At 51.4% G+C, this 15,046-nt stretch overlaps 1 protein-coding gene across 18 annotated transcripts in view; it reads left to right on the top strand.

Annotated features, from left to right (window-relative positions):
• ZNF618 (zinc finger protein 618) overlaps window positions 1-12,676 on the top strand; it is a 151,774-nt gene extending 139,098 nt beyond the window's left edge. For all 18 annotated transcript variants that reach the window (XM_068211595.1, XM_068211602.1, XM_068211606.1 and 15 more), the window contains 2 exons: window positions 3,011-3,115; window positions 3,876-12,676. In XM_068211595.1, the coding sequence (XP_068067696.1) occupies window positions 3,011-3,115; window positions 3,876-5,389 (1,619 nt within the window). In that variant the 3' untranslated portion in view covers window positions 5,390-12,676. The remainder of the gene's footprint in view (window positions 1-3,010; window positions 3,116-3,875) is intronic.
• The last annotated feature ends 2,370 nt before the right edge of the window (window positions 12,677-15,046 follow it).

Genomic DNA, 15,046 nt, shown 5'->3' on the forward strand with positions numbered 1-15,046 from the left:
AGCAACTGACAAGGGCAAGAGAAAACGGCCTCAAGTTGTTCCAGGGGAGGTTTAGATTAGAAGGGTTCTCAAGCACCCTGAGCCCAGGGCAGGGGTGGAGTCACCATCCCTGGGAGTGCTCAGAGAACACGTGGATGTGGCATTTGGGGACATGGCTTAGTGGTGAATGTGGTGCTGGGCTGGGCTGATGGCTGGACTGGATGATCTTAGAGGTCTTTTCCAGCCTAAACAAGTCTGGGATGCTGGGATTCCCATATCCAAGAAACAGCATTGCCCCAGCATCTCTGAAGTCTGGGAGTGCAGGGACCTTGCAGTGGTCAGCAGAACTGGTGGCACAGGATGCAGGGACTGGGGACTCAGGCATGGCAGTGGTTTGTCCCTGGTCAGGGAACGTTTCATTACGGGGATGCAGAGAGCCAAGGAGCCAGCGTGGGTCAAATGCTCCCTCAGTTCATGTGTTCAGCAGCCCAGTTTGGTTTGTCCTGTCTAATGCAAAGGGCTGATCTCTTCCAGTGGTTGTGCTGCCTCCCCTGGACCCTTCTCACGAGGGACAGAAGCCAGGGAATGTGCTGCTGGCCTCCAGAAGCAAAATCAGGGACATACTGGCTCTTGAGTCATTCAGAGGGCTGAGCCTGGAGGCTGGAAGGTAATAAGGACAGATTATAGCTTCATAAAGCAGCTACACAGTGAGGAGAAGCAATTAGAATGTAAATTGGGTGCTGAAAGGCAGAAATAGAACAGCAGAACACCAGGCAGAGGAATTTGTTCTGTAATTACACTGAACAATATACAGCTTTGACTCCCTTTAGAGTACTTTGTTCAGGTCGAGTGCTGCCATATAATGCCCTTCCTACAATCTAGGCCTAAAAAAACAAAAGGAGGACTAGGCTGAACCTGGATTAAAGGATTGGAGGCATGAAGAAAAATTAAGAACCATGATCTGTGTGGTTCACAGACTGCCTGATAAGGAAGATGAGGCTGAAATGTACAGATCTCATTAATGCCACACTGAATGCCAGCAGATATTTGTATATAATAAATCCCCTATTATTAGGAAATAGATAAAAGAGTTATGGTGAGGAACTACAGAGGGTTTCTCCTCCTACACATTCCTCACCAAGACAAGGAGGGCCTGAACCATAAGCAAAGTTAGTAGGCAACATCCAGCATTTTCCTTTGCCCACCCACAGATGTGTGGAGCTGAGGACACTGGTGACATTGGCTCAAGAGCAATTAGTCTGGCAGATGCTGGGGGAAAGGTGATGTGTCACACTTGGTCACTGGTGCCCTCTGAGGCACCTCGTGCTCTTCACATCTCTGCACACCTACAAAGGCCAACCTGTGGCTGCAGCCTGAGCATGGCAGCGCTCCCTGGGTACCCAGCATGGCCAGGGAGCTCCCCGGGCACACACAGGCCCCAGGCAGTGCCAGAGGCTGTCCTGGGCCATGTCCTGTCATGTCCTGGATTGCTCTGAGGGATTGCCCCAGCCTGTGCCAGTGCAGTGCCCACAGGTGACTGAGCAGCCTGTGCCTGTTGATGGGCAGGTCTGGAGTGCCTGGCAGTGGAGGGCAGAGCTGCTCACACTGGAGAGGACTTGTAAGGAGGAGAGCACTGGAGCTCCATCACAGCCTTGCTGGTCTCCCTGCTCTCCCAGGTTGCTGGCACACATGGAGGAGAGCAGCTCTGCCCTGTCCTGTGTGTCCTGCTGGCCTCCCAGAGCAGCCTGGCAGAGCTGTGGGTGCCTCAGGGCACTGCTCCAACTCGGGTTTCTCTGCCCAGTGCTGGGCAGTTTGCACTCCCTGTAAAATCACTGGAGAGTCAGTGACTTCAGGTGAGTTCGGGTGGTTCTCACTATGGTGGTTCTCACTCTAGGAGAGGATCCAGTTCTGCCTGGCTGAATGAATGGCACCCCTGAGTGTAAAAGGAGCCCTAATGGGCCACCTCAAAGAGAGGTGTGACTGACAGGTGTCCAGAATTAGGTGTGATGAGTCCAGCTGTGATGAGCAAATGGCCTGTTCTGTTTTCCTTGGTTTTGTTTCCATCCTGCTCAGCCTGGTCATCAGTCTCTCCATCTTTCTACTTCCTCTTCCAGCCCATTTCATTGTGCACTGTTCCTTCACAGCCTGTTTCACAGCAACATTTCGTACTGAAGCACACTAAGAACTAGAACATTTCCTCTGGAGGATGGCGTGAAATTCTTGGGGCACAGGAGAGGAAAACATGGATACAATACAGATGTTACTGATCTTGCTTGCATTTTTTTTTATAAGATCCCATCAGACTGGCAGCCAAAATGTTTCACCCAGTTACATACACAGAAATGGGGGCACAAACACAAAGATTTGGGGGCACGTGGTGTCTGCAGCCTCAGGGTGGGATGGTCTTTGGTCCACACTCCAGAGACTTCAGCTTTGTGTTTGCAGCCTGAGGCAGCAGTGAGAGTCCCAGAGGAGATGGGCCCTTGCTCTTCATGGGGAAGAAGCCAGACCTGAAGTTGGCAGTGAGACCCTTAGATCCAGAGGAGCTGAGCACAGCTTGAAAACCAAAGTGCTCCCCAGAGAGAACAGGGCAGCCACCTGCAGTGCAGGAAGAGGCAGGGAGGGAACAGAAGGATCAGTGTCTGCTCCACCTCATTTTGGAAAGCAAATGAACGGCCCAAGTCAGGCTGAGCTTCCATTCCTCCTGGTGTGCAGCTTCAGCTCCTGAGGAGACATTCCTCAGGGTGTGCTGATGGCATCAGCGTCCCTGGTGCACAGAAAGACGCGTGGCACATTTCAGCCACATTTTGGGAAGTGATAGGTTGTGAGTCCAAAGACAGTTTCAAGGTCCCTGAGGATTCTGTACGAGCTCACTGAAAGCTGCCTAAAAGCCACAGAGAGTGTGGTGGGTTGTTGTCCCCTTAGTTAAAGGAGCCCTACGTAAATGCTGAGCAGTTGAGTAGTTTCTGCTTCTTTGTGCTTTAAGCATTATTTTGTGCTTTTTAACCCCTCCCTGTCTCTTGCCTCACAGCTGACAATGAGAACAACATTGCCTCCAGCCAGCAGCCCAGGTCACCTCTCCCCGTGGTTGAAGAAAAGTGGAAACCACAGCTCCAAAGAAATAATGCCAACAACAGTATGTAGCAGCTTCTCACTTTGTCCCTGCCCAACAGGTGCCTCGGGGGTGCAGCAGTGATGGACACTGCACAAGGCCCTTGTCCTCACCAAACTGTATTTGATTTCACCTTAATTCAAGTCCTACCTGGCAGAGCAGAGCACCCCTTCCCACTACAGGAGTGCAACAAAGAACCCTGAGGTGGTTGGAAAGGCTTGTGAGGAAGATTCATTTAGTAACTCCTGGAAGAATGTAACTTCTGTTCCAAGGTCAGACTTCCTGGCCTGGAGTTAAAAAACTAATCCAGTCATCATGGTGTGACACAGGCACAGGGTGCCCAGAGCAGCTGTGCTGCCCCTGGGTCCCTAAAAGTGTCCAGGGCCAGGTTGGACAAGGCTTGGAGCAGCCTGGGATAGTGGAAGGTATCCCTGCCCATGGCAGGGGGTAGCCCTGGATGGGTTTTAATGTCCCTTCCAACACAAACCAGTCTGGGAATCTGTGATTTGATGTCCATCTTTCCATCTGGGCTGAGTAGAGACTATCCCCACACCAGGGACAGGATGCAGATCTGCTCTCTGCTGTTCTGAGCAAGAGCAGGGCCTGTCTCTGGAGGTTCCTCAGTCCAGAAGCCTTGGGGGGACAAATCCAAAGTTGGAGTTGTCTCTTCCATAGTCTGGGCATGTTCCATCTCTCCGGGAGTCTCTGAGAATGGTTTTGTGCTCTCTCCTGCTGGGGTGATGCTGATCTGGTCCTTTCTGTGCCCGCTCATGTTTCCCTGCAGCACCGGCGGGCGGCTCGCTGGGGAACAGCGCGATCCCGGAGAAGGAGCGGCAGAACATCGCCGAGAGGCTGCTGCGGGTGATGTGCACCGACCTGGGCGCGCTCAGCGTGCTCAGCGGCAAGGAGTTCATCAAGCTGGCGCAGACGCTGGTGGACAGCGGGGCTCGCTACGGTGCCTTCTCTGTCACCGAGATCCTGGGCAACTTCAACACCCTGGCTCTGAAGCACCTGCCTCGGATGTACAACCAGGTGAAGGTGAAAGTCACCTGCGCCCTGGGCAGCAATGCCTGCCTCGGCATCGGGGTCACCTGCCACTCGCAGAGCGTCGGCCCCGACTCCTGCTACATCCTCACCGCCTACCAGGTGGAAGGCAACCACATCAAGAGCTACGTCCTGGGCATTAAGGGCGTAGACATTCGAGACAATGGTGATTTTATCCACCACTGGGTGCAGAACGTGCTGTCGGAGTTTGTGATGTCGGAGATCAGGACGGTGTACGTGACAGACTGCAAGGTCAACTCCTCGGCGTTCTCCAAGGCGGGCATGTGCCTGCGCTGCTCGGCCTGTGCCTTGAACTCGGTGGTGCAGAGCGTGCTCAACAAGAGAACACTACAGGCTCGCAACATGCACGAGGTGATCGAGCTCCTGAATGTCTGTGAAGACCTGGCAGGGTCCACGGGCCTCTCAAAGGAGACCTTTGGCTCCCTGGAAGAGACCTCCCCGCCGCCCTGCTGGAACTCGGTCACCGACTCCCTGCTGCTTGTCCACGAGCGCTACGAGCAGATCTGCGAGTTCTACAGCAGGGCCAAGAAGATGAACCTCATCCAAAACCTGAACAAACACCTGCTCAGCAACCTGGCAGCCATCCTGGCGCCGGTGAAACAGGCCGTGATCGAGCTGAGCAACGAGAGCCGGCCCACGCTGCAGCTGGTGCTGCCCACCTACGTCAAACTGGAGAAACTGTTCACTTCCAAAGCCAATGATGCTGGCGTGGTCAGCAAACTCTGTCACCTCTTCTTGGAGGCGCTGAAGGAGAACTTCAAAGTTCACTCGGCACACAAGGTAGCCATGATCTTGGACCCTCAGCAGAAGCTGCGGCCCGTCCCGCCCTACCAGCATGAAGAGATCATTGGCAAGGTCTGTGAGCTGATCAATGAGGTGAAAGAGTCCTGGGCAGAAGAAGCAGAATTTGAACCTTCAACCAAGAAGCCTCGTGCAGCAGGGGAGGCCACAGCAGCTCAGGAAGAAGATTGGTTTGGGAAAAGTGAGGTCTATGATTATTTGCAAGAACCTCTCTTCCAGGCCACCCCTGACCTGTTTCAGTACTGGTCGTGTGTTACCCAAAAGCATACGAAACTAGCCAAGCTGGCCTTTTGGCTCTTAGCAGTGCCTGCTGTGGGTGCCAGGAGCGAATGTGTAAATATGTGTGAGCAGGCGCTCTTGATCAAAAGGAGGCGGCTACTCAGTCCAGAAGACATGAACAAACTCATGTTTTTGAAGTCCAACATGCTTTAAGACTTTCTTTTAATTAAAACAAAACTTTAAAACACTGTTCCAAACAAAGAAAAAGAAATTTAAGTTCTAAACACTGTGGACCTCATTATGAATGCCCCTGGAAACCAAGTGCTTTTTTATATATATATAAAAATATAAATATATATAAAATTAAGTTTGAAAGGAAAGCTGAGCACGGGAGAGAGACAGCCCTCTGCCAGGAATGTGCTCCTTTCCATAGATAGTGTGTGGACTTGACAGACTTTTTAATGTTTTCAAGTGGGCAGACGAATGGGAGGCTGATGTTCTAAAGTCTTCAGGCAGCTGAGATCTAAAGTGACTTGAAGTTTCTTTTGTTTCTCCTCCACCCCACCTTTCCTCTTGTCCCCTGGGCCATCTTGCCATGGATAATCAGACTCCATTGACCAGACCAGTTCTGCACTGGACTTTGCTCCTTTGAATAACTGTACACCTTGAGGGCACTTGGCTGCAGCCTTCTGGGCATGGTGCGTGAATCAGGGCAGCTGTGTTCCATCAACACCAGTATCTTTAGAAATCAGGAAGGGAGGCTTTAAGGTTTTTGATTCTTAATTTTATTTTTAACCTTTCCATATCCTTTTTCTTTTTCAAAAGAAAAGTTACTCCTCTGTCTCTACTCCCAGTTTTGAGTTTAACGTGGCAGCAAGTGATTATAAGTTTGATTTCAAACTAAGAGAAATGGCTCATGGCAGAAACTGTCAGTAGTTGTTACTTTTCTTGGCTTTATATTTTTTTACAGCAGAACTTCTTTTCTGAACTCCCGGTGTTAATTATCTTTTCTGTGAATTTTGTACATCAGGTGTTCTCAAACTTGTTCTAGAGTAGCCCATTTGCAATTAAATAATATTCTTATGGGAACCACAGCAGTTGTTTATGTGGCAAAGCCTAGAAACCAGGAAAAGCAAATGGTGACAGCACAAGTGGCTGTGGGCCACCAGTGAGCTTGCCAGGTCTGCCAGAGAACCCTTGTACCTAAAGATTTTTGTTAAAAAGTGTCTCAGTGACACACAAACCACCCTTCCCAAGGCCAAGGACAAACCAAGGTGTATGATTTTTCAGGGGAACAAAGCTCACCAGTTTTGTCAAACTGGGGTTTGAAGGAAGCTTAGAGAAGTGCATGGGCTCAAAGATCCTTCTGAATGTAAGTGCTCCTGATTGAGTGCAAAGAATATCTTCCCCTTTTTGTTTGGAATGGTTTCCTCTAGTGGCACGAATGTCTTTTTGATACCTACAGTGCATTACACTACTTGTTCTGTTGCTGACCTGTTCTGGCCAGGAAGGCCACGAGCCCTAAAATGTTCACATGTAACTGGCTCACCCCAAATGCAATTAGAGATCCCCATAACCCCAAACCATCTCGGTCACTCTGCTGTCCCCAAGGCCAGAGCTCCTGCAGGCACGGCTCCTGGGCTGCTGGACAGGCTCTGTCAGGTTTGGTGCCTCTTGGACAATTCCCAACCTCTGGTGCCAAACTCTGCATTTTTTACCACTGAGACTTGTCTCCTGGAGGAAAACTGAAGCAAAATCTTCTTTCTTCAGCAGTCTCTCCTGCTTCCAGGAGCTCTGGAGCTGTGGTCCCAGTGGCGTGGGAGGGTTGGGAGGAGGGACTGGCCCTGCTGAGAGCAGGCTGGAGCCCCTCAGCAGCACGGGGAGTTTGCTGCTGGCTGGCAATGCAGGGGGAAACTGGAGACCCTCTCTGCAGTGCTGCTGTTGACCAGATGTTAAACCAGGATCCCACCTGCCCAGCTCTGGCTGTAAGAGAAGTTGCAAGTTCCAAGACATGAGAAATAGCAAACCCAATCTCTCAGGCTTTGTGTGCAGATGCCTTGAACCTCACAGGCACTCCCTGACACTGCCACAGGACTCAGGGGCACAGTTTGCACGCTGGACCCTTCCCCATGCCAGACTCACGAGGACAAACCTTGGCACCAGCTGTCTTGCCCTTTCCAGCCCTTTCAGCCTTCCATTGCCTTGAGGCTGGTGTTTGGGTTGACCTCTCAGCACTGTTAACTGCCATCAGACCAAAACCATTGTCTCCTAACCTGTTATGTTTTTGCCTAAGGCACACAGCCTGCCACATGAACAGGAGCTGCCAAGGCAGAGGCTCTTGGACTCCTGATTTCCCTGTCAGTGGCTGATGGAGGGGTTGCTGGTAGGGTCAGCTTTCCTTCTTGCTGGTTTTGTTTTCTCCTGTACAAGTCCTGCATGCCCAGCCACCAGTGGTAGCACAGCGGTTTGCAGGGCAGGAGAAACCTGTGGCAGACAAAAATGAACCCTGAGTGAGTGAGATGTGTGCTGGGCCCACTGGTACCTGACAGCAGGAAAACTTGGCTGGTGCATGTCTCCAAACAGGATTAGCTGTGGGCACAGAGGGTACCACACAGCTCAGCTGATGGCACAGGGATCAGGATTGGCAGCTCCTCCTAACGACACATTACACCTTTTTGTGTGGCTCACCTGAGACCCTGAGAGCTCTTCGATGCTCAGGGAAACATGCAAAGCCCTTGCATTCCTTTGGAAAGACAGCTCCAGCCCCCAGCCCTCCTTTGCTAAGGGACAGGTAGATGATTTCTGTGGAAGTTGTGAACTCGGGCTCATGCTGTCTCTGCGAGGCATCGAGGATGGGAAGTGAGCAAACAGAGTTAGCACAGCTGTAAATCCCTGGAACTGAGAGTTGGGCAAACTGCAGGGATTTGTGCCCAGCAGTGGTGCAGACTGAGGGCATGCATGCAGGAAGGCCACAGCCACCCCTACCTCCCATCCCACCTCCCCTTTCCCTTCTCACACTGTGGGTTTGGCACCAGAGCTGGGGTTTTCTTGTGGTGCTGACCAAAGAGAGGGATGGACTGGCCCTCTCCCCCATCCCAAAAACTGCCCCTGTGAGGCAACTTCGGTTGTAGTTGCACTAATGATGGGTGTGAAGCAGTGATGTCGGGCAGATGAGGTTCTCCCAAAGACTTAAAAACTCAACAGCTGGAAAACCTAAGGGCCTAAAATAGAGCATTCTCAGAGGTGGTGAGGAGAGGGGCTGCTTGGGCAGCCCCTTCTCCAGAGACTCAGTGGAGGAAGCTGCAGCTTTTCCTGACTCTTGCATATGGTTGCAGGGTGCCCAGCTCAGAGGAGCTGGTTGTGCTGGGCTTGCTCTAGGTTCTCTCTGGGTCACTTAGGCCTCAGTAAAAGCAGAGAAGCACATCTGTAGCACATTACCTTAAATGCCAAGCTTTTGCTCCTCTTCCTTCTTCCAGGCTTGAATTCACATTCTAGGGAGCAAAAATACTTTACCAAGGTCTGAAATTTGGAAGCTCTGATTTGCCAGGTTGCTCCAACCCGAGCTGCTCTGTGGTGCCCCAGAGGTGCGGAGAGGCCACGGTGTTGTAGGGAGCACTGCTGGTCCTGGCATGGGAGACTGCTTAGGAGAGGCTCTGAGTTTGGCCAGGGTAGTTGTGAGGTTCTGCTCCCTTTGAGCTGGGAGGAGAAGTCCTCAGAACTGGGATCATCCTCTGGTGGGTCATGTTGGGAATTGCCTTCAGCTTGTTGGTTTCCTTTAATCTCCCTTGTGAAATGTGTCAGGGTGCAGGAATAGCACGTGGCCTCCAGGCATCCACCTGTTCCCGCTGCTGACTGTGCCTGACCTTGCAGACTCTTCCTGGCTTCACAGTTTGCTTTGGGAACATTCTGACCTTCAGGTGGGGAACAAGTACCACCAGGTGAACTCCAAGAGGGAAGGGCCTGTCTGAACATCCTTGCTACTGAAGAGAGTGGGATAGAGGCAGAGCTCTTCAGGAGGTTGTTTCTGTGTGGATGCAGCAGCCAGGAGGTCAGGAAGGAGTTGTCTCCTGTGTCTCTCAGTAGACAGTGGTTGTGTTTGGCTAGCAGGATGGACTTGGTGTCTTGCACCTGGGTCGAATTGAGATGGAGCTGAGCTTCCCTTTCTGTCCAAGCTCTCTGTCTGTGCTAAGGAAACTGCTGTGGGTGGGTTTGAACTGTGCAATCTGCAAAACTTTCTGTGAAAGCTGACTGTGGGCTCAGGTTTTGTCTAACTCAGTTGTTCCTTCATTGCTGGTTAAGCCAGTTTAACTTTGAGCTGAACTGGTTTAAGCATCCACACAAACCACCTGCACTGGTTTATCTGTGCTTGCTGGGCAGAGATGATGTCCAGCAGCAGCTCAGGGAGTCATGACCCTTATGTGATTTTTGCAAATGAATTTGCAGCAGATGCTCTCAGAACTTGGAAATGACTGAAAGTAGAGGGGAGACACTTCTGGAAATGACTTGAGCTCTAAATGGTGGCATTGGAGTGTTCAGTGATATGGCTCAGGTGGGTTGGGTGGCTTTTCTCCAACTGTCTGCAAATACCCAGAAGGTTTAGCATGAGAAGGAATTACCAAAAATGTTTGTGCTGGTGGCTGAGTCTGCTCAGAGGGGCCAGTTCCACTCTGGCCGTGGTGAGCACAGGACAGGGGACTGGAACCTCCTGCTGCTCCCACAGTGCTCTGGGCATTTCTAGGCAGCACCGTGTTACTGCTGAATCAAAAGACATTAAAAGAGCAGCCAGGAAGGTGCTCCAAGGCTGGGAGTGCTGCTTTGTGCTGAGGAGAGGCTTGGATCTCTGATTGCACCTCTTGGCTGAGGGAGAGGCAGGAGCTCCTGTGAGCATTCACACAGGAAGGGACAAGCTGTTCCCTACGGAGTAATTACGAATAATGGGAGAAAAATAAAAGAGATACTAAAGGCAGATTCTGGGAAATCTCTTCAGGGAGGAGAGCTCTGTTCCTCTGGGAGGAGTCTGTGCAGGGAATGTATTTTGAGCCCTGTTGTTGAAGACAAGGCTGCAGAGTGGAGCTCACTCCATGAAGTACATGGCTGGACCTTGCCAAGAGAAAAGGAACTGGGTGTAGGGGTGGGAAGTGCCAGGTTCCTGCCCAGACCCCTCCAGGAGGGTTCACAGAGCCTTCTCCCCATCCTCCCACTCATCTCCAGCACCAAGCCCTTGCCAGCTCTCAGTGCATCCACCAGCCAGGTTCCATCAGGGAGGGAGGAGGCGGAGGGGAAGCTGCCAGTCGAGGAGCAAATAGTGTCAGATCAGCGTGGGGCAGGGTGTTCAATGGCTGGCTGCTGCTGCTGAGATTTTCTGTGCTGCACCATGACCTCGGATCCGTGGGATCCCCTGGGAATGCCCAGAACCACCGGCTGAGCCCCATGTCAGACCTGGCCCTGTCACTGTAGCAATAAGAATTCCCTGTGTGTGGGACCTGTCCCCTCACAGCTCTGCACCTCCCTGGGGCCTCTGGAAGTGTCCCTGAGCAAACCCTGAGGCCCAGCTGAGCTCCACGGGACAGGCCTGGGACAGTCTGCTTACGCTAGGCCAGAAATGGTGAACCAATGAGAGTGGGTTGCCCTGAAATTTAATTTTATCTCTTGAATGTCTGTGGGATTTCTGTTTAATTTCAGGTTTCGTTTGGCTGCTTAGTTGAGGTTTCTTTTCCTGTTAAGAGTCTTTTGTTTGTAACTCGACAGGAGAGTTTTGCTGACATAGACAATGGTGTACCCAGGGACCCTGAGGGGTTCCTCATCCATAGGCAGCTGAGCTGGAATTTTTGGCTCCTGAAACAAGGAATTTCTGTAGCAGGATTTTCTGTAGCATCCCTGACAGTGGGACCCAGATGAGCAGCTCAGGCTTAATGATGGGAATATTGTATGCTGGAGTTGATGAGCACAGACACGTCCAACCCTTTCTTTTTACAACCAAAGTTCTTAAAAAGGCACTTCCAGCCTCACTGGCCTCGAATCCTTGTTCTCACCTCCCGGGGGTTCTCATGGCAGTCTCTGCAGTGTCTCTGGATAGGCTGGGATTGTTTTTTCAAGTGGGTTGGGGGGTGGGAGAAGGGGTAACTTTTCCCCTTGCTGTGTAGAAGGACCTTCCCCCACCAGGAAGGAGACATGTTCTGGAAGGAGCGACAGTTTTAGGAGCTGTTTTCCATGGTCCCTTGAAGCTTACTGGTACTTCAATACTCCTTTTTTTGAATTCTTTGAAGGAAAGCTGGTAGCGGATGACCTGCACAGTGGTGGCAGGTGACAGCCCAGGCTGTCAGTGGGGGGAACACTCTGCCCAGGCCGTGAGGATTGTGGTCCACGCCGTAGCCACACAGTGTCATGGTGACAACCAAACATCAGGAGATCCTTGTTTGCAGCCAGTCTGAAAAGAGAAGCTGTTCCTCGCTCGTACGTTCCATTTCCCAAACCTCCTCCTGGGAGCTGAATTCTTGTTTCATCAAGCAAAGGATTTAATGTTCTCCTGCCCCTCCTGGCCCTCCCTGCCCTCAGTAACTCGTGTGCATTTCCTTCCTTTCTGTAGATGCAGATGTTCTAGGCAATACCACAGAGCACCCGCGCTGCGAGTGCGACCATGTCATCTTAAAAAATACAAAAAAAATATACAAAAAATATACAAAAAATATCTTTTTTAGGCCAGAGTTTTCTACAGGTATTAATGAATATTTTTCTTAATCCTTATAAGTTTTATGTGTTTAATATTTCTTAATACCGGTAGCATTAATTTATACTTTTGTAGCAACACAATATTTTTATAAACCGCCACCGCTGGCTTTGTCTTCATAACGGGAAACGTGCGGGCAGCTGGCCCCGCGCTGTACCATGTACTGTATTTAAAAGGTTATCTAATGTCACACTTGCTGTGTTAATAAACAAAACAAAACCTGTTTGAAGTCTCATGTATTGTTGGTGTGGATCAAATGACTCACTAGAGAGCAATATTGCACGGGGTTGAGTTGCTGATTTTCATTGTGATATGCGAACACTTGAGGCCAACTCAAGTTCTGAGGGTTTTTTTTTTTTCTTTTTAGGATTTTGTTTTGGTTTTGTTTTGTTTTGGGTTTTTTTTTTCAGCTAAATAAATTCAGTGCTGTTTGAAACTTAGACTGACGTCAAATGAAAAGGATTATTAAAGAAAAAAAAAATCAAGGTGTTTAAATGTTGCTGTTTTTACAAGTCTGTTGCTGTCTGAATGGAAATATTCCACAAGAGAGGAGGAATAGTTCCACTTAGCTTCCAAAGGGGCCGAGCGCTCCAGGCCAGAGCTCGGTTATTTGGAAATACCTTAGAGACATGTTTCTGCAACATTCTTTTCAGAATTGATGCCAAGGCAGAAGACAAACTGTAACTGTAAGAAAGCATCCGTTGCTTGAGGATTTTCATGTCAGTGTTGTATTTATGGTTTTACAATAAAACAACCTTTAGGGAAAAAAAAAAGTGTCTGGGGTTTTCTATATTTTCTGTATTTCAGGCTTGTGACTGGGACATCCCCAGTGCTGATTTGCTGTTGTGAGGAGGGAAAATATCCATGGAAGTGACCTGGATCCCTGCAGGGGTGTCTGACGGATCCCACAGAATCATGGAATGGTTTGGGTTGGAAGGGACACCGAGTCCCTTCCAGTGCCATGGGCAGGGACACCTTCCACTGTCCCAGGCTGCTCCCAGCCCTGTCCAGCCTGGCCTTGGGCACTGCCAGGGATCCAGGGGCAGCCACAGCTGCTCTGGGCACCCTGTGCCAGGGCCTGCCCACCCTGCCAGGGAACAATTCCTGCCCTCTGGCAGTTCACAGCCATATGAACTCGGCAGCAGGACAGCTCCACATCCCATATCCCTGGGGCACTCAGAGCCCCCCAGAGCACTTCCCAGAGCATCCTGTGTCCCACACTCAGTTGCCAGGGCTATGAACTGCTCCTGTCTCTCTGGAGAGATGTCTTTGTGCAGCAGAAAGGCCCTGAGCCCCTCGCTGTGGGGCTGTCCCTTGGGGCTGGGGTTCCCCCCATCAGGAGGTTCAGCCCAGCTCGGGGTGTTTGTGCTGGGCAGCCTCAATGCCAGCACCAGGATCTGCTCAGGGATTCCACCTGTGCCAGCAGATCCAGCTGGGATTGGTTTCTCCTGGGGGAACAGGGGCTTTGGGGGCTGGGTGGGCACTGGGCTCCTCCCAGGACAAGCCCTTGGCAGCTGCCCAAGGGTGAGAGCCCAAAGGGGCACTGAGAGCTGGGCTCGGAGGCCTGGCTGTGCCAGGGACTGGGGGCACAGGGATGTGCTGGTGAGGGGGCACTGACACCTGGGACTGGGACTTGCTGATGCTCTCTGGAGCTGCAGGACCTACCTCCAAACGAACCAGAGACCACCAGGAATTGTCCCGAGGGAAACAAGTACAGACACCAGTGTGCTAAGGATGAGGCCAGGCCTCACACTGGAAAATCACATTGTCCATCACCCTCCATGTATCCTTTTCTTTGACCTGTTTTGATGTCCTTTGGGGCTTTCTAACCTTGCACCCACCCCTCACTCACCAAAAAACAAGCAAAGCCAGCTTTGCTAGAGAATTAGCCAATTTGTAGTGAATTTGTGACTAGGGAGAAAGCAGAAGCTAAAGATATGGAATGACAATGGTTCTGGCCATTGAATAAACACTTGGCTAGTGGTAAAGTGTGAAGATAAACCAAAATAATAAACACAGTTATCAGTATCTAGTGGTGAGAATGGCTGAGACTTTTATAGAGATTTGCTGTAGACGAGGTTTCAGTAAACAGATCAGATGCCCTCAGGTGCTACTAGACAAGAGCTGGGATTTGTTTGAAGATCTAAATGTGTAAAGTGAATAATTTAAAGCCAACAGGCCCAGAAGATGGGATCCCTTGCATGCCAGCACTCAACTGGAGCCATTTGAAAGGATAAATAAGATTGCTAATGGGAGTGGAAGAGGCTTAAGCTAATCCTGCTGTGTTTCACGATTCTGATTTCTGCCTTAACAGGAGAAAATTCCTGTAGCTTTAGCAATAAAGGAACTGGTGGCTCTGAATTCAGGCTCTGCTCGAGGCACCCAGAGTTTTCTCTCATCTCAGGGGGACGGATGTTTGTTCATGCCGAGATCCTGCGTGGGACCAGAGTGGGAAGCAGGGAGCAGCAGTCCAGGTGTGTGGCAAGGCCCCTGTGTGTTTGTGGCTCTGGGGCCGGGGTGACCCTGTGCCCCTTGAATTTGGGGGAGCGGTGCCCTGTGACCCACCCACACCAGGGAACAGCTCTGCCCTGGAGCTGCCTCTTGCTGTTTCTCCATTACCCAAGGAATGTGCTGGGAGCTGAGGGGGTCCCACTGCTCCTGGGATGGGCAGGGCAGGCCCCGGGGCCAGGCTCAGCCAGGAGTCAGATCCCTGGGCGAGCTCATGGAGATGGGGCAGGGCCGAGGTCCTGAGGGAATCAATCTGCAGCACAGGGCCCAGGTTTGGAGGGGGGATCCAGGGTCAGACACAGCCCAGCAGCTGCTGGGCAGCTCGGTGGGGATGAAGCAGGGGAGCGAGCTCCAGCTGGGCAGCCAGGCTGTGGGCAGAGCCCAGGGCAGCCCGGGGATCAGCATCAGGACAGGGGCTGAGGGCCAGAGCTGAGCTGGAATGGGGCTGCAGGAGTGGGGGAGTGGCCCAGGTGAGGCTGGTCAGGGCCATTACCACCCGACAGAGCTCTCAGGTCCCTGAGAGGCTCAGCTGTTGAGTTGGGCAATGCTCCCGTCAGGTTTCTCTCTGGAGGTTCCCCATGGCTCCCGAGGAAGGAGAGCATGGGCCAGTTCCAGGATCCCTTCTCCTGGCAAGA

Source organism: Anomalospiza imberbis, chromosome 21, assembly GCF_031753505.1.
Source record: "Anomalospiza imberbis isolate Cuckoo-Finch-1a 21T00152 chromosome 21, ASM3175350v1, whole genome shotgun sequence".
In the NCBI taxonomy this organism is placed as follows: Eukaryota; Metazoa; Chordata; class Aves; order Passeriformes; family Viduidae; genus Anomalospiza; species Anomalospiza imberbis.